This window comes from Crinia signifera, chromosome 2, assembly GCF_055691185.1.
Source record: "Crinia signifera chromosome 2, ASM5569118v1, whole genome shotgun sequence".
NCBI classification, from domain to species: Eukaryota; Metazoa; Chordata; class Amphibia; order Anura; family Myobatrachidae; genus Crinia; species Crinia signifera.
In genome coordinates, this window is record NC_139218.1 from 316,898,511 (window position 1) to 316,921,273 (window position 22,763).

The following is a 22,763-nucleotide window of genomic DNA, read 5'->3' on the forward strand; positions in this document are numbered from 1 at the left end:
ATGGTAGGTGAGCGCGCACGCCGGAAGTCATGTGCCGCTAGGGGGCGAGGCCCTGTGGGAAACCCAAGTTCCCTATTTTTTTTGTCCATAGTCTGTTACTGTTTCTGCGGCACCTAGTGGTGGTGTCATATGCGCTAATACCAATAATCATTAGTGCTGGTAGAACACACTAGCACACCGGCCTCATTTAAATAAAATACTATCACTTCCACCATACCTTCCAACATGCGATGCCCAATCCAGGAGGAACAAAATGTTTTGTACTCAAAATCCGTAACTGGAGATTTTGGTGACTTGTGGTAAAAAAAATGGAGACATCATGTGAAAACAGCATGTGTGGTTTCTTGGGGAAGTGTTGTGGCCACACAATGGAACCCCAAGTTAAAATTACGCTGCAGTAGTGACCCTTATGCCCCCCATACACGGTCCGTTAATAGGATCCATTGTGTGCTTAAACAGTACACATCGGATCAGATCGCATCCCTAGTGCATGCAGTGTGCATGCACTGCGATCCGATGTGTACCTAGTACAAAAAGTATGTGCAGCACATACTTTTTGTACCATACTATGTGAAGCACGGGAGCACGCATCGCATAGTACAGAACGGTGCCATACACAACGGACCGTGTATGGGCTCCTTAACTCACATTACACCATACCTCCCAACTTTCCTGATTACAGTGGGACAGTTCTGCTATTTGGAGACTGTTTCTCTGTTCCTCATGTCGATCTTTTGGCTGTCATCCTAGACCATGTCAACCTAATGCTTGTGTTGACTTAATGACCTGTCGACCTTGTCCCATGTCGAACTAGACCCCTGTCGACCTTGCAGTATGTCGACCTAGTGGTGTTGACCTAATGACTGTCGACCATCTTTAGGTTGACCATACAATCCATACCCCCTGCAAAGCCCTGCCCACTAATTTTGATTGGCCAGTAGCTTAGTATGGCATAAAAGCAGGGATGCCCATTGTGGGTGACTGATGGCCAAACTAAAGCTCCTTACACACGGAGCAATATATTGCTCAGTGTCCCATTTTCATTAGAAGCATGCTCCTGCGACCAGTGCAGTGATGGTCGCGGGAGCACGCTCCCGGTGACAGTCACCCTGTACGCACAGGGATATGGTCGCTGAGCGTGCACTTTATAAATAACTAATTATAAATAAAAATATGACACTTGAATGCTGTTGGAAGCTGACGTCTCTGCATGCCTTCTTTCCACTTGAGCCACATGGGAAGGTTTGGAGACCATGAAGGGGAGAAGAGGCAGGTAGTCCCTGCAGGATGGAGATGCACCAGAATATACATTATGTTTGCTCTCAAAAATAACTACCAAGATTTCAACCCCGTGTTCCCAACAAATTCTATCCAGGGGCGTAACTAGAACTTTGTGGGCCCCATAGCAAAATGTTTAGGGGGCCCCTCTAATCAGGTTTCCATTAGAGTGGCTATGGCTCAATGACCTATGACTGCACGGGCACATGAGTCACGGTATTAGTAAAAACAGAGAGAGTGACAGCACAGTGACATGGAGACAGACTGAGAGGCAGCAGGGATGTGGAGACAGACTGAGAGGCAGCAGGGATGTAGAGACAGACTAAGGCAGTGGGGAGCATGGAGTTGGGTGAAGAGGGGGCTATGGAGATAGGCAGAGGGGGCATGGGCATGGAGACAGGTGCATAGAGGGCATATAGACAGAAACCGAGGGGACATTGCGACAGATGCAGAGATTCAGAGAACTGTCTGTTAAATGGGGGTGGACATTTTGTGGTGGTCCTCATAGCAGAAGAAAGGAGCCGGGACCAGCGCGTACTGAAGACAGGTAAAGACTGTGGGGGATGGCGGCGGGGCGGCAGGGTGTAACTATAGCACAGCAGCGGTGCAGGCTGCGGTGCTATAGTTACGCCCCTGCAGGCGGCGACCATTTGCCCTTGTTGTTTGAGCAGGCAGTAGCAAATGCCCAGGCATTTTTCGGGTGGGTCTCTGACATCAGCAATGACCAAGTCCAGCCTGGATTTTAGCAGGTATGGGGAAGCCCTAGACTGGTTCGGGTATGGTACAGGGTTCCGACAGTCGGGATCCCGACAGTCATTAGCCCGTCGGGATCCCGACAGGCCCAGACTCAGACAGCGTGGCAAGCGCAACAAAGCCCCTTGCGGGCTTGCTGCGCTCTCCATGCTGCAGGCACGGTGGCTCGCTACGCTCGCCACCTATTCTATTCTCTCTCTATGGGGGTCGTCGACCCCTTCAAGGGAGAATAGCCGGTGGCCCGTGCGTCGGTATTTTAACAGTCGGGATCCCGACGTCGGGTAAATGCCTGTCAGGACCCCGTCCGGCACCCACTGGTTCAGATGGGAAAAAACCTGTTTGAGGGTTTGGTTATTGAGAATTGATCGCTATAGGTACAGCTAGTGAACTAGTGACTCTTTCGGATGTAACTGCCATTGCCCCAGTCCACGTTGGTGCTGCTCACCCACCTGCCGCTTGCAATATTTAGGAGCGCTAGTGGCATACTTGCCTACCTGACCCTCTCCATGTGGGAGAAAATGCTCTGTTCCTGGACTTCCCTGGTAATGTATGATTGCCATCACCTGTAGTGAAACGCCTTTACCTAGCTCCCCACAGGTGATGGCAATCATACATTACCAGGGAAGTCCAGAAACAGAGCATTTTCTCCCGCATGTAGAGGGTCAGGTAGGTATGGCTAGTGGTGGGTGTGGTTTAAGTGTTGGAGCCGGTGTTTGAAACTTTGAATTGTTGCAGCAGGATAGTACAGTACACAATGGATAACGCCATCTTAAGATGGGCCACTGGGGGCAGCAGCGCTCTCTCCTACAGTAGCTGTAAGTAACCCAGCCTCCGCTCCTCCGCCCTGTATCGCCATGGTAACGACGGACGCTGCATGCGCTGCCTAATGGCTTTCTTCGGGATCACAGCACTCGGTTATCAGGCTCCTCTACGAGCCGCCCAAACGGCAGGGGATCCCCCTGACAGAGCGGGTGAGAGGCGGCTCGGATCAGTAGTAGGGCAACTGCACAGTGCACCGCAGGGATCTTCTGTGTATACACTGTGTAATCCCCGCCTGTGCTATGTATACATTATCCCCGCCGGGCCGACCTGGGGATTGAGTCCTGACATCATTAAACCACCACCGTATTGCCTTCTTGTTAAATGTGTTTTTGCTTTGTGTGTGTTTCTTAAATAATGTGATCGTGGATTTGCTGTAATATATTACTAATTTTATTCCTGATTTTTAGGGGAAAATGTACAAAATGCCATAAAGCTTCCTGAGCTCGTTCCCCTGTCTTCGTATGTCAGTTGTGGGAAGTATCAGGAGAAAGTGAGACGCCAACAAGACCTGAGGAGTGAGTATCTGAACTATGTTGTCTGGAAGTGTCCGAAAAGAGGGCCTAATTCAGCATGGATCGCTAACAGGGGCAAACACAGAATTTTCATGGTTTGGGGGTTTCCGTACGGGATACAGTCAGCATCCTGATGGTCAGGATGCTGGCTGTCAGTATACTGGCAGTCAGTATACAGACACCAGCATCGTCCCCCGTGCGCCCGGTATCTCCCGGCTCCTGCTGCTAATGAAAAGTGACACTCGGAAAATGGCTGCCCCCAGGGCCGCCGACAGGGGGGTGCCGTGAGTACAGCTATCCTGGGCCCCGGCCAGCTGCCCAAAGTGGCACAGCGCCACCCCCCGCACAACGCCTCCCCCACCCGGTGGCCCCCCAGCAAGGCACACACAATACACAATGCAGCCTGCAGAGCGCCAAGCCTAGGATACAGAGGTATCCTGCTGGTAAGTAATGGTAATTGGGGGGGTAGGGGGAGGCGGATTGTGTGCATGCGAGCACGGGGGGGTTTACTGCTGTGCCGCTGGGGGGCCGGGGGCCTGGACTGAGGGTCAGTCCCGGGCCCCAACATTTCTAGTGGCGTCCCTGGCTGCCCCCATACAGCAGACCGTTTTTACGATTTTTGGAAGGGTCAGAGCTACTCCATTTTGCACTGATTATTGATAATTATTGAGTTGGGTGGAAGGTATGTTGTTTAAAGTGTGTTTACAATGAACAGAGAAGCACACTGAAATTATCATTCTTGAACTACTGCTTGCATATTGTGCTTGGAAGTGGGTATAGATCAGAGGTTTTAAGGATATTAATGGTTGAGGACAGGGCCATGTTTTTTCTTCTTTCTCATAAAATATATGGCTCTGTCATTATGCACAAAAAAAATAACTCTCTCTCCTTTCTCCTGAAATACGCAATACTTGTCACTTTGTGTTTTTTTTTTTCCTCGAGACATGATCTTACAAAGTTAAGCCCCGCACACACACGTATAAGCAGGACCGCTCGGCACACATCACAGAATACAAGCGATAGATATCGCAATATGCGCTGAGCAATCTGTGCAGAGAGGGGCTTTGCCTATTGTTTATAGGCAAAGCCCTGCAATCTAGCAGGATAGACAGTGCAAGCACTGTCTATCTCTGCGGGTGATATTGGCATGTTGGATAGCGTATTGGCGTTGCCCAGGGCAATACATTACACATGCTTCATTTATAAGCGCTCTAGTCAGATCGCGTATAAATGGGGTGAAAATCACCTTGTCTGTATGTCCCTTTACAACGGGGATGGGGAACCTCCGGCTGTTGTGGAACTACAGATCCTGGCATGCCTTGTTACAGTTTTGCTATGTGGCCATACTACAACTGTTGCGGGGCATGCTGGGATGTGTAGTTTAACGACAGCTGGAGGGCCGAAGGTTCCTCATCCCTGCTTTACAACATAAATAAATCATGTTGAGCAGGTCTAAACTTAATAGTGTACTAAAATCACAGAATGGATGCGTACAAGGTCGGGCTGTTTGTTCATGTTCCCCTCTGACAACTTATATTATGAGGTCACTCGCTGCATGGAAAAAATTATTTCAGTTTGTCCACTTATAGGTATGGATTGTTATTCTCAGCTGTGAGTGGAAAAGGTAATGCAGTTAATGTTGACTATAATGTAGCTCTTGGCAATCTTGGCTTTACACATTAAAAATAAAAAGAATAATCATGGCTCAACTCAGTCTTTCCCCTATATTCCCACTCATTTCTGTTATGTGAAGTACAGTATATTGCTGGAGTACAACACAATCAGTGTAAATTTGCAAATTCATCTCAATCGCAAGTTGGTGCCCCACCCAAAATATTGTGAGTGTCAACATTCACCTATGCGTATCATCCAGCGGCATTGCTTGCTGCAGCACAGGCTGAGTGGTACCCTGTCACCTACTGCAGATGTTATCAGGGCTCCTGGTATAGAGCCAATTAACTACAGGTGCTCTGCAGAGCTCCATTGCAAGAGCAGAGGTCACACTTGGATCCTGCTGTGAACCACAGAGGTGCTGCTTTACATAGACGTGCCCCTTTAAGGCTTGGAGCCCAGAGGCTGGAGCCTCCATTGCCTCTGGGAGTTACACTCTTGATCACACTTATTGGCTGCTGTGCCACTGTATCTCAAAGCAGAATGGTGGTGTTTCATTGGCATTCCAGTCTATAGTATTGAAAGGGTAAAAGTGGTAACCTTGCCAGTTGACATGATATTGATGCAATAATCCACAGCATAAAAAGATACAGTTGCACAAAAATATGTATATGCATCATGAAACAACATTTGTACTATGGGACAGCAATTCTGAAGCTTCGTAAATGAACCCTTTTATTTAAATGGTATAATTCTAGTTTAAATATAGCATACAGCGAGTATTATTTTATACTCAGAAAACAGTGCTTTCCCTTGTAGTGAATGTGTTAAATTATTTATGTTGTGTTTTAGCTCCGAAGCAGACTCAGCGAATTCCTGTGACGGCAGCCCAGCAGTATGGTTGGTGGCTGCCACAGGAGCCCAAGGTGAAAGTTGACAACGTGTATCCTTGGACTCAGAACATACGACACCCTATGATTAATAGTCCCATGACCAGGTGAGTGATTATTTATCCTTTCAAACAGTATAGTGGTTAGAAAAGTTGATATGAGGCACAAAATAACTATACCCCGACGGGGGATATTCAATTAGTTCCGCTTTTTCCACATAGCTGGAAAAACTGAACTAATTTGATCCCCGACTATTCAATTGCAGCCGTATTCGCCGCTATTGAAGGCATTTCTAACCAATGCCTTTACACTTCTTTTCTTTCAGCGAAAATACTTTAATTTTTGGTACTTGTTTAGTTTCACGGCGGCAGTTACGTAGTTTACGTATTACTGTATTGAGAATACTAATACAGCACAATGCTGCCTACGTAAACTATGTAAATGCTTCTGGAGCCCTGAAACTACACAATGGTTAATATCCCCACTATCCACGTCATACCCCAAGTATCCACGCCGGCGTGTAGTTGATTTTATAAAGTGTGGCGAGCAGACGCGGATACGCGGGGCTCGCTACGCTCGCCACGCTTCGGGCTCGGTGGCTCGCAGCACTCACCACACTTGTTAAAATCAACTCCAAGCCGACGTGGATACTGTGGGTATGACGTGGATTGTGGGGATATGACGTGGATAGTGGGGGAAATGTGTGTGTTTTGTGCTTTATACTTACCCTCCTCCGGCCCGGCCACTGCGTCCATCAAGTCCACCGATGGGCAGTGTTCAGTCCCCCTAATCCGGCAGTCACTCCCCTGCGCCACCGTTCAGTCGCCCTCCTCCAGCACTGGCAGTGGACAATGTACGCAATTAGCGTAGTGCTGCTGGGGGAGCAGGGAAACCATGTGATGCTCCCACAGGGGCAATATGCTGAATTACATACATTGCTGGCACCGGGGAGTGACTGCTGGAGGAGGGGGACTGAAAGCTGCCGCCGGGGAGTGACTGTCACCCGCGGGGATCACAGACCGGAGGACGGTAAGTATAAAACAAATCACCCACCACCCTGCTCCCTCTGCCACCCAGCACCCTGCTCCCCCTGCTCCCAGTGTAGTTTGACGGCGGCGGCTACGTTGAAAACGTAGCGTAGAGCTGCCGCCGCCAAACTAAACAAGTACCAATTTTTTCAAAAGTGTCAAACTGAGGTAATTTGGTGAAAACATGTAGAATGGCAGCTAATTTGCCGATCCAGGAGTTTTTCGACACTGCATAATTTTTCTTAGGGAAAAATTTGTCCTACAAGTGAAAATGGTGAATTCCCATTTGCCCTAAAAAAAAAAACACAGAAAAGTGCAATTTTAAGCCTAGGTAAAAAATCATACCTAATTGAATACCCCTATAAGTGTATAGCATTGAGAAATACTATTTTACTATTAATGTAAAAAATGTATCAACATTCAGTTTACAATGGAACTTGAAATAAAACCTCACACTGTATTACATCCTCATGTATAAAGCCTTCAATCGCTCCACTCCCTGATACGTCTCAGACCTCATTTCTGCCCACATGCTCTCCCATCCCCTGCCCTTCTCCACTGAGCACTGCCTCACCTCTTACTTCCTCTCTTTCCTCCTCCATAGGGGTACTCTCTAGGGGGGACCCTCTGCTGGCATCCAGGATGTGGATTGTACACCCTGCACCCTTTATGTATATGCCACTGCCGTCTTTGGTCTGAGTAATTCATACCTCAGGGCAGCGGCGTAACTATAGCACCGCAGCCCCCGCCAACGCGGGGGGGGCGCTGTGCACGTGGGGGCGCCGGGGGCTGCGGTGCTATAGTTACACCCAATCCCCCGCAGACTTACCTATCTCGCTGGTCCCGGCGGCTCCGTTCTTCTGCTGAGGACCACCACAAAATGGCCGCCCCCATATAGCACACGGTTCTTTGAAACTGTCTGCTGTATAGGGGCGGCCATTTTGTGGTGGTCCTCAGCAGAAGAAGAACGGAGCCGCCGGGACCAGCGCGATAGGTAAGGCTGCAGGGGATTGGGGGGGGGGGGTTTGCATGGGCGGCGGGGGATTGGGGGTGCTTGGCGGGGTGGGGGGGGCGCCCAAAACTTAGTTACGCCACTGCCTCCGGGGTCAGCTGCACATAACTTTTGCCAATAACACTTTGCTGACAGGAAATATCTGTGTGCTACTTTCTTACAGTATGTGGTACTTATATGTTAGTTGGGCACCCAATTAGCATACGTACGGTTACTTTGGGAAATCGCATAGCATGGGCCATTTTAAGGGCCATGCGATGCGATTTTCCTTTGTAATTTCTCTTAGCCCCAGGGGGATCGCATCGCATCGCACCTCCCGCAAAATCGCATGCGATGTGATTTTATAGGGTGTACAATGCCATGACATTAGGTATACAATAATAGCATTGTATGACATACAATGATGTTTTAGGCACCCCCCATCTATCCACGCCACCATGAAGCTTGGCGAGCGGTGGCGGAACGCGTCCTCCAACCTTTTCATACCCCCACTATCCACGTCGGCGTGGAGTTGATTTTATATAGTGTGGCGAGCGCAGCGAGGGGACGCGGAATAAATGTAAAGTAATCTGCATCCCCTCGCGGGGCTTGGTGGCTCGCTGCGCTCGACAAACTATATAAAATTAACTCCACGTCGACGTGGATAGTGGGGGTATGAAAAGGTCAGAGGACGCGTTCTGCCGCCGCTCGCCACACTTTGGGGTGGCGTGGATAGTGGTGGGGTGCCTAAAACATCATCGTGGACACCCACAGAGGAACAAAGTGCCGGGATTTTGGCGGTCGGGATTTGAACTGCATCCCAGTTACTTGTAAGGTAGTGAAATTAACATATTCCAATGCCAACAGGTCTCTTCTATGGGATACGATCTTTTATTAGGCAGTAACATTCGTAATATGACAACAAGCTGCAAGCTTAAGTGTTTTGATGAAATGATGACCAATGTTTTATTTGCTAGATGCAGCTGGTATGGGTAAATGCAAGCAATGGGCATTTTTCTTTTTCAGCAAAGTGGAGCTGACTACTCCTTAGCAGAATATGTAATCATTAATGGCTGTCTGCACTCTTCAGCTCTGCCACCCAGAACAATAAATAATTCATTCCCAGTGAACTATATTCATGAATTATAGAACAACTTTGTGGGTTATTGCCTCATGCGAGGATGCTTGCAGTCAAGTGAAGATCATTTGAATGCAATATTCTCCTCAAAGATACCTTTATCTGAAACTTGTAAATGTAAGACAGAAAATAGAAGAAAAATACAATTGAAATTGAAAATAACATTTTCGTGCTGGGCGGCCTGGGCTGGGCTGGGCAGCCCCAGTTTATGGAAGTATTCAGTTGCAGTTTTGCTATTTCAGGGCTCCATGCAGGGCCGGTGCTTCCACTAGGCAGCTTTAGGCAGCTGCCCAGGGCGCCAGGGACCTGAGGGCGGTCCTCTGTCAGATGGGAAATTGAATTAGACAGTAGTGGCCATAACACCTGCCACTGCTTCTAGTACTGCCGCCCGCCTGCCCGGCACCCTGCTGACGCCTCCAGGATCCACAGCGGCAGCTGCAACACAACCGGAGGGGAGAAGCCAGTGAAGCTGTTTGACGCTGGGTTCACCAGCCACGGGCAGTTACTCTAGGGCTGCCCACTGACTGCAGCTGCGCGCTGTTTCCAGGGGTGGAACTATCGGCGGCACAGTGCATTGGGGCCCAAGAAGATCATGTGGCCCGTCCGCTGCCCGTCAGCACCGCATGCTGTTTCTGTGGGGGGTTTTTTTATCTTAAAAGGGCACAGCGGCAGCGTGTGCGGGAGGTACGCGGACCAGACAGGATGCCACAGGGGGAGAGGTACCCTGCCTCTGCCGGGTGGGCACGGCTTACATCACTGCGCCGTTGGAACTGTCCCTTTTGCTGCCGGGGCGCCCACCTGGGGTGCGCCTGACTATCATTACTGCACCGCTCTCTCCCTGCATCCGCTGGGGTCCCACCTGGGGTGTGCCCGGCCACCAGGGACCATGAAGCAGCCGCCCGGGGCCATCAGCTGCCTGGTGTCCATTAAAGTAGCAAGTGGCCGCACAGGCAGAGTCATAGGAGCAGCTGACATCTGAGGATTATCAGAGCAGCAAGAGGCCGCCCTTGCAGCTGTAGAGGAGCAGTAAGCAGCCTTATGACAAGCAGAGAAGAAGCAGCAGCCCGGGGACCAAGCAGCCGCAGTAGAGCCAATCACAGTGGTAAGAATGACACCTGGAGCCTCTCCTTACCCCCTACTCGCTCCCTCTCACCTCATAACTTCACTCCCTGTCGCCTCTGCCCCTCTCGCTTCCCATCACCTCTGGCCCCTCCATCGCTTCTGGCCCTCTCGCCCTACTGTCACCTCAGTCCCTCTTGCCCCCCATTGCCTCATCCCTCTTGCCTCCCCCTGTCGCCTCATGCCTCTTCACCCCCCCCCCTGTCGCCTCATCCCTCTCTCCCCTCCTTCGCATCATCCCTTCTCACCCCCCCAGTCACCTCAGCCCCTTTAGCTCCCTATCGCCTCAACCTCTCGCCACCATCACCTCAGCCACGTCGTTTGACACCCTCTTGCCCCCCGTTGCCTCACACTTTCTCACCCCCATAGCCTCAACCACATTACCTCACACTCTCTCAACCCCCCATTGCCTCAGCCCGTCCCTCCACTTTTTTGCTCTCTTCCAGTACCCTTTTCCCTCTCCCCCACCCCCTGTCTGTCATCATCTGCTGTCACCATTTTTTCTTCCCTTACCCTCCTCTCTCCCCTGCCCCCTCACCTCTCTCTGCCCCTAGTTGTTCTTCCCTCTCTCTCCTCTCTATGCTTCCGCTCTTTCCTCTCTCTGACAATCTCTCCCTCATGTCTTACCCCTATCTCTCCCTGACACACATTTTTCATTCTCCTTTCCTGACACCCCTGCCCACTCTGACACTCACTCTTGTTTTCTCCCATCTTTTTATCTCTCCCTGAAATTCTCTTACTCTTGCTCGCATCCTTCCCTCTCTTCCTCATCCCCCTTTCTCTATCGGTTACCCTCTCTCTCACCTATTTCTCTCATTCCCTCTTTTTCCATGAAGCTCTCTTTTCCTGAGTACCCTCTCTACCTCTTTCTTACTCCTCTCTCTTTTTCGCTCACTTTCCCGACACTCTCTTTGTCTCTCATACCAATCTTCTGTCACTGTAAGGGGCATTGTAGTGACAATCTGGGTGTGGGGTAGCTAAAAAACATACTATGTGAGAGGGACCCAGAAACAGCGGAGTAGGACCCCAACTTTATAAATTGAGGTGTCCCCAGGATTTACATATTTTTACACTGACCGTGATCACTGTGTCACTCTCCCTGTCCCCATATTTCCCGCTGTCACACTCCCTTTCTGTGTCTCCCGCTGTCATTGTTCCTGTCCCCGTGTCTTCCGCTGCCACTCTTCCTGTCCCTTCTGTCTCTCTTTCTGTTCTTGCTGTATCTCTGTCTCTGCCCTACCTCTCACTGCCCCTGCTGCCAGTCTCTCTGTCCCTGCCATCATTTTCCATGTCGCTGCTGTCACTCTCTGTTCCTGTCGTCCCTCTCCCTGTCACTATGGCCCTGCAGTCCCTCTATCTGTCCCTATGTTCCTGCTGCCATTCTCTCTGTCCATGAATTGTGGCTCTTACTGTGTTGCATAATGTGATTTTTGGCTCATTCCATAGTAATTTTAGCTCATACTGTGCGACATGGGAATTTTGGTTCATTTCGTGTGCCATAATGTGAATAATGGCTCATACTGTGTGACATAATGTGAATTTTAGCTCATTCCGTGTGGCATAATGTGTAAACGGCATTAAATGTGTTTAAGGGGGTTGGCCAAAACCGCAGTTTGGTACATTATGCTTAAGAACACATCCCATTTTGGGTGGCTGCACCCCCTTTCCCAGAGCGCAGGTATCGGTGGGTATGTTTGTGGGGGGGGGAGCAGGCAGAAAGTTTGCCTAGGGCGCTGAGGAACCTTGCACCGGCCCTGGCTCCATGTTTGCTGCTGGGAGCAAGTTCCCCTTTGTGGCAGCATTAAGACATGGAGCCATTGCTGAAGCATTTTAATGCCGACAAGGGCACCTGAATTCGCAACTCTTGGGGCTGAAATCAGCCCAACTTTACACAAAAGTGTTTGGAGCTCTATGGGGCAGTAGACACTTTTGAGCGAATCTCAGCCGCTGTAAAGTACAATAGAATTGACCCCATGATGAAATGATCCACACACCAAAGCGGCTGAGAGACACACCAAAGCGGCTGAGAGACACACCAAAGCGGCTGAGAGACACACCAAAGCGGCTGAGAGACACACCAAAGCGGCTGAGAGACAGTTGGCCAAAGAGGATCTCCAGGACCAGCATATACCTCCTGGTCACAGCCCAGAAGCTAGCCAGGACTAAGGTGCATATCAGCCGGTTGGTCTGTATAGCGGTGCGGCTGGGAGATCACTGTCAGATAAATCAGCAACTTATCTACATTTTCATGCTGCCATAGGAAAGATGGCCTAACAGGGTTTCTTTGACAATGCATAGTAAAGCCCAGAAGATGGCTGAGCCCAAGCAACACTGCATACGCCATGCATCTCAGCTGCCTGCACAGAGGTGGATCTGCATAGCAGTGAAGCTCTAAAGGTGCCCATACACTAGTAAGATTTGGGCCGATTTTACCTTATCCCGGGGGATCGGTCTGAGAATTTGGCTCAAATTGGATGTTTTTAACATCCCATCTGACCCAATGCACGGTCCTGTGTGTATCGGGTTGGACACTGTACATAACATTTATCTCATCGTACCCATCAGCAGCACATCGTGCGGGCTTTTTAGCACCCACAATGTATTGTGTCCAATCCATAGGTGTGTGCTAGCCGTGAAGCATCGTTGGCACACACCTATGTGCAGGGGCTGACAGTATTGATCGGCGGGTGCTGGGCAGAGGAGATCGGTGGGTGCCGCGCAGCAGTGAGCGACAGGTGTTCAGTGACGGGTGCCAGGCAGCATTGAGCAGCAGGGGCGGGAAGCAGCAGAATAAAAAAAACACTTTCAAAAGACTGTCTGACAGCTGATTGGCTGTGAGAATTTTCTCAGCCAATCAATGGCCACCCAGATGGGAGGCCACTGATTGGCTGAGAGTGCTGGCCGGCCAGTCTTTTGACATATATATTTTTATTTTGCTTTCCACTCCGCCACCCTGCACCTGCCACTTAACGCGCCTTGCACCTGCCACTGTCCACCCTGCTGCTCACTGCTACCTGGCTCTCCTGCCCCCGGGCACTGCTGCAGCTCCCAGGGAGTTTTACATGCAATATTGATTTATCGCATGTAAAAATGGCACATCGAGTGCAAATTCGTAAGTGAGTCTCTCGGGGAGCTCGGGGAATTTGCTCCAATTGTGCCAATCCACCATCTCACCCACAAAGTGGTAAATATAACAATTTGGATTATATGTTTGATGTACTAGATTCATTACACTCTGTTTCAATATCTCTCTGGAGAAACAGTACTAATTAGGGCCTATTTATCATTCAATATTTGTGGAATATTCTCAGAAAACACCCATTTTAGAGGGATACCCACAAGTATCATCCCAATGTACCATGAAGGGACCCCAGCAAATTTCTCCAGTTTCTGCTGTGGTTTCTACAGCAGCTGTAACCCACATAGGTACATATGGTGTTCATTTCACTATGAGCAAATTGCAGGGACAGGCTCCTTAGAGTACCTCGTGGGAAGTTCACCAGAGGTGCGGGATGCCAGGGGTCAAGAGGATGGAAAGTGTAAAAAAATAAAAAATAAAGAGGGGATGTGATTGGATAGGGACGGTATATGAAGATTATGGGCGGTATTCAATGTGCATTTTGGCGATGTGCAGCGAATCCTGTTTAGGATTCGCTGCACATTCGCCACTGCCCGCCGCGTTCCGGAGCCTCGCCGGCTCCAGTATTCAACGAGTCAGGGGCTTGCTGCCCCTCTGCCCCTGACCAGCGAATTTTGACTCCTGCGGCGAATGCCGCAGGAAGCCTGAGGACGGCGGCAGGCAGGGAGATGGAAGTCTCCCTGCCTGCCCCAGAACGTTTGTGGGGGGGAGGTGGGCTCCCCGGGTGCCAGGCAGCACAGGCTGCCCCCCGGGGGTGCCAGCAGGGGACCGGGTGTATTCACTACACCCGATCGTGCATATGTAATGATCGGGTGAAGTGAATATATGAATATCTAATGAGCGGCTCGGCTCCAGCCCCCTGCTGGCTGGTCTGTGTAAAAAAATAAAATAAAATATTTTTTTTTTTTATTAAATATATATTCATGTGCTTACAGCACATGAATAAAAATAGCATGCCCCTCCTCAGAATAAAATTCCTGATTTTTGGACACCAAATGTAAAAAACAAAACACTTTATTGAAAAAGTTCACATTCCACTTCACCATAAAAAGATAGCGATTGCTACTCGGTGAATCATGGCGAAAAAAACCTATGTGGTTGGTTCTGGAATTTGATAAGCTGCCTGAAGAGATGAGTTTTCAGGGAACGCTTGAAGGATTGGAGACTGCAGGAGAGTCTTTTTTGCGTGGGGGAGCATTTCACAAAGTGGGTGCAGCCTGAAGAAAGTCCTGCAATCGTGAATGGGAGCTAGTAATGCATGTGGATGAGAGAGAGGTTGAGTATGGAGATATTTCGTGATAAGAGATGAGATGTATGTTGGTGTAGTTTGGTTTCTGGCCTTGTGTGTAATTAAAAGTATTTTGTATTGAGTACCATAGAATACAGGTAACCAATGGAAGCCCTGTTAGAGTAGTTTTGCAGACGAATATCTGGCGAGGAAGATTAGCCTTGCAGCTGCATTCATGATAGATTGTAGTGGTGAAGGCCAGTAAGGAGGAGACTATTGCAATAATCAATTTCTTTTAAAGATACAAATGTATAACTCTCTGTTTTAATTGTCTTTCAGGTTTGTGGACAAAATGGCAATAACTAACAAAGAATTCCGATTGTTCTGACTTGTGCCACAATTCCTCCAGTCTGATGTGCCATCTAGTTAAATCACCAACCAGAAATGTCTGTTGTGCATAATTAGCATTTAAAAAATAAACTAATGAAAACTGAAAAAAGAAGGAAACTTAGTTTTGTTTTGGACATTTAAAAATAATGGGACAAAATAAAATGTAATCTACAGCAGACTAGTTTTATACATTTAAAAAAAAAAAAGAAACCATATATGAAACGGCTAGTTTTAAAAATTCTTGAAAATATAAGCCGTGTTCATCAGTGCGACATCATTATTGATGTGGTCATAGAAGACCAGGCCAGATTCACAGATTCACAGCTGTCTGATGGTTTCTTTGCTGTGTTGGAGCAGCAGTGTGCATGTTCCACACCGATGTTGCGGCTTTGGTCTCAAAGTAGCAAACCTGCAGCGGGTATGGTTCATAGGATCGATTATATTAAGGTTGACGGTCATTAGGTTGACCACTATTGCTCGACACATTAAACACTCGACATGGCTTAGGTCCAAAGGGTTGAAAGGTCGACACAAGTAATAGGTCGACATTAGCTGCACATTCTTGTTTGACTTGCGATATGCAATGCACTGGAGCCCAAATAAACATGGATTGCATGGCAAGGCCAAATAAACACAGCGCGATGTGATTTACTTAAGTTCAAAATGCATGCGATCATGGCACTGTGTGTGGGCACCTTTAGGTGAACATACTCTTCAAGAAGTAGAAATCAGAAATCCTGGTAGCTGACCTCCGCTAGTCATGGTTGGATGTATCTGGTTGTATAACTCATAGCATGCTCCAGCTGTGAGCAGCACTTCCACATTGGAACAAATGGTTGACAGCAAGAAAAGAAGATGACTCCAGTAAAAGTGTAATAACTTCTATACTGCAGGATCACCAATTCTGCTCTCCTCAGTTGACCACCCGTGAAATAGTAAATATGTGATTTCAGACACCTTCCCTTGAGCGCTCCACTTGGTCGAGCCGCCCCGGTACCTTACTTGGTGTCCCTTCCACCAAAGAGAAATTTGGAAGCAAAAAAGATGTAAGGACCACAGGCGCTCTCGTGCTCACATAAATAAAAGATAGATAGATAGATAGATAGATAGATAGAATTCCTTTATTCGTCTCACAATGGAGAAATTTACAATTGTTACAGCAAGGTTCAAGTACAGATAAGGGTGAAAATAGCAAATAAGATAAGAAGTCCAAACAATATAAATCTAGAATCTAAGAACATGTAGGTCTCTACAGACCACGACAGTTGTACATTCTGATTGCAGCAGGTAGAAAATACCTAAAAACTATTTATTTGTATAAAAAAACATCAAACAAGACAGAAAGGACAAGATATAAAAATATCCAGTCAAGTCAGTGATAAAGAGTCAGGGATGCCCCTTACCCAGGCCTGGTGATGGAGCCACAGGTGGAATATATGCAGAGTGCCTCCGGATTAAGCATGCTTGAGGAAGAGCTAGCGAGCTCGAAACGCGTTAGAACGACTGCAGTCTGAACTAGATCAGGGACCTACCCAGCCTCAATCCTTTGGAGCCTAGCAGGGTGCATACTTAATCCGGAGGCACTCTGCATATATTCCACCTGTGGCTCCATCGCCAGGCCTGGGTAAGGGACATCCCTGACTCAGATGGCAGTTTTTCGGAGCCGCATGGACACTAGACATATATATAGATCAAACTGTGGGCTGGGGCACACATGTTGGGCCTCGATCACAGTTCAGCTGGGTACACACTATGCAATATTTGCAAACAAAATGCAAGATAACAATATTGTTGTGTATATCATCTACTGTAAAAAAAACTTTGGGGGTTATTCTGGTTGATTTTCTCAGCCTTGCGAATCCACCAAAACCCGCCTTGCGAATGGTGGGCTGGTGCCACCCATTCGCAAGGGCGACTTGCCCGCAGGGGGCTTGCAAATGGATGTTACACAGTGGCACTATAATGGCACTATAATGGAAACTACTGAGGAAGAGAGGGATCTAGGTGTCACTATTTCAGGGGACTTAAAAGCAGGTAGGCAATGTAACAAAGCAATGAAGAAGGCAAGTCAGATGCTTGGTTGCATAGGGAGAGGTACAGTATCAGCAGTAGAAAGAAAGAAGTAATGCTGGGGCAGATGTATTAAGCCTTAACAAGGGAACTATCTCCTGCGGGGGGCGTGACCTCAGACGTGATGACGTAACACGCTGGTGAGCAAGAGGCGGCGGGGAGCGTGTGAGATGGAGGCCGTGACTATCGCTGAATGCTGTAACGGCTCTACTGCCTGAGACCAGCCGAGACTGCTGAATGCTGCGACGGCGCTATTATTTGAGCCCAGCTGAGATAGTGCGATCACCCGGCACTTCACAATAGATGCACCTTCTCTTAAATCAAGCCGAGCGAGGAACAGCGGACGCAGCATGCAGCAAGCCAAGAACGACTACAAGCGGGAACGGTGACCTGATACCCTAAGTCCCTTCACCCCCCCATATACCAGGTGAAGACATCAATCGGCAGCAGGACGGGAGGCTGGGAACCGAGGAAGGGAAGGAGCTGGAGCCTGCGCCACGCCATACCGGCTAGCGCTGTGGCTATACACCTGCCGTAGGGCTCGCTCCAGACGCCGACAAGCACGAGGCTACAAGCGGGCACAAGAGAAACACGCAGCAGCAGTAAGAGCCCGGGGGGCACGTGAGTAGCTGCAAACGCAGCGGAGCACTATTTTTGCCTTCACAATAATATATAAAATGGCAGCATGAAAGGAACTGTACCCAATAGACTAGCTCTGTGCTGAAACCCTCTTTTTTCTCTCACTCTGAACGTGGAACTGTGCGGAAAACGCTCACTCTCAGCCCGGAGTGAATTTAGTATAGCCCCAGTGCAGAGAGGAGTGGTAGGCTAAGACCTGGAGATATTGGTGATTGTACCCCAGGAGGGGGGGGGATACCTGGATAGAGTGCCGTTAGTAAATTCCCACGTTTACAGGTGTGGCGTGTGCACTATAAGCTGCATAATCGATTCTCTAGCAGCTTCACAAAAGTGTTTTCACCTAATTAATCAATCACCTGCCAAATTAAAATATGGGGAAAACAACGCAGACGACAGCAGCTGCAAAGCTGGCACGCTTTGCCAGCGGAACGAGTGCTCAAACTAGAAACAAGGAGACGCGGGAATCTTTATCCCCAAACACCTCGGCTATGGGTAATCAGGTAGAAACATCTGGAGAACCTACCTTACAACAGTTATTAGAGGCAATAACGGGAAGTGAGACCAGAATTGGGGAAAAAATCTCCCAAACACAGGCAGAGATTGGCCTGATTAGACAGGATCTACAAAAGATTCAACTCAGGGTGGAGGAGACCGAAAAGAGGATCTCAACAATAGAGGACAGACAAATTAAGATGGAGACACAATTCAACAATAACATGCATATAATAAAAGGTCTACAGAGCCAGCTGACAGAAGTTGAAGGTCGGGCTCGTAGAAACAATATAAGAATTGTCGGGATCCCCGAGAAAACTGAAGGTGTAGACCCGCAAAAATGGTTAGAGAATTGGTTAACTACTCAATTTGGAAAAGAGGCCTTCTCCAATGTGTTCTGTGTTGAACGGGCCCATAGAATCCCCTTACGACCAGGTCCCCCAGGTGCTCCTCCCAGGGCCATGATTGCAAAGATTCTTAACTTACGCGATAGGGATGCTATTCTACGGCTTGCCCGGGGAAAAAACCCAATAGAGATCCATGGGTCCAACATCATGTTCTTTCCTGACTTTGCAAAGGAGGTTCAGAAGGAGAGGCAAAAATTCATAAATGTTAAAAAAAGGCTCCGTGAGCAAGAATTACAGTATGCCATGTAGTACCCGGCAAAGATGCGAGTCATTGTGGACGGTATAAGTAAATTCTTCATTACCCCAGAAGAAGTGTCAAGTTGGCTGGATGGCCGGAGGAAATAGTATATCAGCTTGAAATTAGGGGGACACTGTTTTTTATTATGAGGACTTGGTCTTTATAAGTCTGGGGGTCCGGGAATGTATATATCAGCTACGTGACCTAGGTATAGGGGGGGGACTGGGGGAAAAAGGGGAAAAAAAAAAAAAGAAAAAAAAAAAACCATTAAAAAAAAAAAAAAAAAAAAAAAAAAAAATCAGAAATAATATAAGATAGGGAAAGGTCTTCGTAACTAGATAAATATGAGATACTAGGTGGTCTACCAAAAGAAAATTGGCGGCTAATGATGTCCACATGCTATATCAGTCAATGTAAACAAAAATTAAGCAGAAAGCCGCTTCATGGGAACCAGCTAGTCATCAATGAGGTTATGGGGGTAAATACGCCCCATCTGGGAGGGTTCGGGGAGGGGGGGGGGGGAAGGGGGAAGGGGAGAGTGCTGGGGGGCGGGGGGCTGGTGGGGGAGGGATAGGGGGATTTAAGTGTGCTATTGGGGTGATGGCATACAGGGAGGGGGGGAAGAAGATGGGCAATTTACGGAAAATAACGAATAGAGGTATTGGATACACCGGTATGAATTTTTTGAATAGAACACAATATTTAAGAGTTTCAGAGAAAATACTTAAAGTTAGTTATGGTTAAATTGATATATTGGAACACGCGGGGTTTAAATGATAAACTGAAAAGATCTATTGTTATGAATCAGGTTAAGAAATATAGTGCACAAATTATTTGTTTAGCAGAAACACATCTCACACACCAAAGAGTTGGAATGTTAAAAAGGACATGGATTGGACAGTCCTATCACTCATGTTTCACAAATGATTCACGAGGGGTTTCAGTATTGTTCCACAGGAACACACCCTTCCATTGCGTCAGGCAAGATATTGACGCATATGGAAGGTATGTGTTCCTGCAGGGAAATATAAAGCATAAGTCAATATGTATTTTGGCAATCTATATCCCCCCTCCGTTTCAATATGAAATATTGATAAAAGCGGTTGCATTTGCCTCCAAATCTATAAATAAAGAATTGCTTTGTGTAGGAGATCTAAACAATGTTATGAATCCCACAATTGATCGCTGGTCAAAAAATTCGAGATCTGGAAAGGGAAATAATAAAGGGTTGCATAATTTTATGGAAAATATAGGCTGGTTGGACATATGGCGAGAGAAGCATGGGGACGAGATTGCATATTCATGCTATTCACAATCCCACGAGGCACTATCCCGGATCGACATTGCCTTTGCAGATAATAATACACTAGGGCGGGTGGAAAAAATCAACTACCTCCCACGTGGGATTTCAGATCACTCACCAGTCATGCTGCAATTAGCGGATAACGTAGAAGTAGGGAATAGACTCTGGAAATGCCACCCTAATTGGCTGCTGCAAATGGGCCCGGATGTTGATCTTGGTACAGAATGGTTAGAGTACTTTCAGAGAAATATGGATTCTGCCGAAATGAGTATAGTATGGGATACGGGAAAAGCGGTGATGAGAGGAGCCTTGATCAAACAAATAGCCCAAATAAAAAAACTGACCAGGGAAAAAAATAATACTCTAGAACTAGAAAGTAAAAAGTTAGAAATAAAATACTGGCAGAGTAAGTCTGAAATAGATAAATCGACATGGTGGGCAGCCAAATCAGCTTGGGTTCGGGAAAGCCAAGAAAACGCTATAAAACAAGCCCAGTTCAGCTCAAAATATAGATATTTCCATGGAGATAGGGCCGGTAGATATATGGCTTACCTGATCAACAGTGAATTACCTCAAAAGAAAAATAATATAAGTAACATAATTAATAAACAGGGGGTCCTAATAGAGGATACACGTGGTATTGCCCGGGCTTTTTCCCAATATTACGAAGAATTATATTCTTCCCGTATTAAGAGAAATGCAGAGGAAATAAGTCAATACCTGGAGGATATTCCAATACCCAAGGTAGAAATGGAGGATATGGTGGCGCTCGAGGGTGATATACAGTTGAATGAAATCAAGGAGGCGATTCAAGCGTTGCCAGGGAGTAAAGCGGCGGGTAGCGATGGTCTACCGGCTGAATTGTATAAGAATTATATTGATGTGTGTGCCCCTATATTATTGCAGACATTTGGGAAATGTTTGGAAGCTGGTAGTTTGCCAAACTCTATGGGGGAGGCACTAATTGTGGTGATACACAAGGAAGGAAAGGACCCACGACGGACAGAATCATATAGGCCAATTTCTCTTATAAATATGGATGCCAAAATATTGGCAAAAATTATAGCGAAAAGAATTGAGGGAGCAGTTGATCAGCTCCTAGACGAGGATCAAGTGGGATTCCGAAAGGGGAGAAGCACGGCAATTAACATCCGCCGCTTCTTCACAAATGTCCAACTGGAGGCACCCCAATCGGAGATGGATCGGGTGGTCACACTCGACGCAGCCAAAGCTTTTGACTGCGTCGAGTGGGAGTACCTATGGGCCGTGTTGAGCAGATTCGGATTTGGACCAAAAATCATTGGATGGATCAAAATGTTATATCAATCTCCAATGGCTAGGGTCGTGGTGAACGGTTACACTACGGAACCGTTTGGCTTAAGCCGGGGGACTCGTCAGGGGTGTCCACTGTCCCCGATCCTGTTCAACCTGGCCCTAGAGCCCCTTGCTTGTAAAATTAGAGAAATAGATAGGAGGGAAGTTCCGGAGTCAGAGGGTTTAGATAAAAAGGAGATTATCTCTCTATATGCCGATGATATGATGATATTTGCCGGGCATCGCACTCGGGCGCTACCAATATTACTCCAAACTATTGAAAAACATGGGCAGTACTCAGGTTTAGTGATTAATTGGGAAAAATCAAATATAATACCAAAAAAAGGTTTAGCCATTCACCAAGTAATAAATAAGGAGCTTAAATGGACTGACCAGGTGGAATACTTGGGAGTAACGATCTCTAATAACCCCAAGGAATATATCAATAATAATTTGATACCTGGGATTAAGTGGTATCGGTAAAAAGCTCGGGCATGGCAAAAACTACCATTAACGGTAACAGGGAAAGTTAATCTAGTGAAAATGACGGTATTACCGAAACTATTGTATATTCTCCAGAATACTCCTTGCCATATTCCAGGGAAAATATACGGACAAATAGACACTATAACCACGTCATTTATATGGGGGGAAAAAAGGGCCAGATTAGGATTAACCACCCTCACAAAAACAAAACAACTTGGGGGTTTAAGTCTTCCAAATTTCCGGTTATATTATATGGCATCTCAAATTTCCCAACTCCAGGGGTGGATAAATGGCCAAATGGAGGGACACAGTAAAAATATGGTCTTACAATCCTATGGAAACATAGATCCAAAACAGCTTTTATTAGTATGTGATAAAATGAAACCAGCAAACATGATTATGTGTTTGATCTTTAAGACCTGGATTGCAGTCCATAAACTCTTGGGCTACGAATGGATAGACCCAGAAAGCCCAATATGGGTTAGTAGAATTAATAACAAGGATAAAAATAATATGGCCAATATGATCGAGACCAAGGAAACCTGGGAAAAAGTAGGCATAAAGAATATTGATCAGATATACCATGAAGGTAATTTAAAAAGCTTTGCCCAGCTTCAAAGGGAATATAATCTCCCCCAGGAATATAATTTTCGACATATACAATTAAGAAATAGATTAAAAGAAGCCCTAGGAACCAAGGAAATAATTATTCAGGATTCACCAATTAAAAAATTATTAAGCAGGGAGAGGAAAGTAAAAATAGCCGAGCTCTATAAAATATTTATCACTGCTTTACCAGTCCCACAGATAGAAAATATTAGATCTAAATGGGAGCAAGATATGGGTAGATTTACCGATATGGAATGGGCCCAAGCAATATCATCACTTAATCGAGCTACCAAGTCCATAAAATTT

At 47.2% G+C, this 22,763-nt stretch overlaps 1 protein-coding gene across 1 annotated transcript; it reads left to right on the forward strand.

Moving 5' to 3' along the window:
- Positions 1-2,861: 2,861 nt before the first annotated feature.
- Positions 2,862-15,016, forward strand: SPMIP11 (sperm microtubule inner protein 11). Its single transcript, XM_083169051.1, has 4 exons — positions 2,862-3,002; positions 3,261-3,368; positions 5,829-5,973; positions 14,849-15,016. Exons 1-4 carry the CDS (start codon positions 2,906-2,908, stop codon positions 14,895-14,897), a joined length of 399 nt encoding a protein of 132 aa, XP_083025177.1. The 5' UTR covers positions 2,862-2,905; the 3' UTR covers positions 14,898-15,016.
- The last annotated feature ends 7,747 nt before the right edge of the window (positions 15,017-22,763 follow it).

Excerpts from the sequence above, each read along its gene's own strand:
- SPMIP11 (XM_083169051.1), top strand. The coding sequence starts at position 2,906 with ATGCGCTGCCTAATGGCTTTCTTCGGGATCACAGCACTCGGTTATCAG. Across the intron at positions 3,369-5,828 it reads ACGCCAACAAGACCTGAGGA|CTCCGAAGCAGACTCAGCGA; the intron begins GTGAGTATCTGA and ends GTTGTGTTTTAG. Across the intron at positions 5,974-14,848 it reads ATTAATAGTCCCATGACCAG|GTTTGTGGACAAAATGGCAA; the intron begins GTGAGTGATTAT and ends ATTGTCTTTCAG.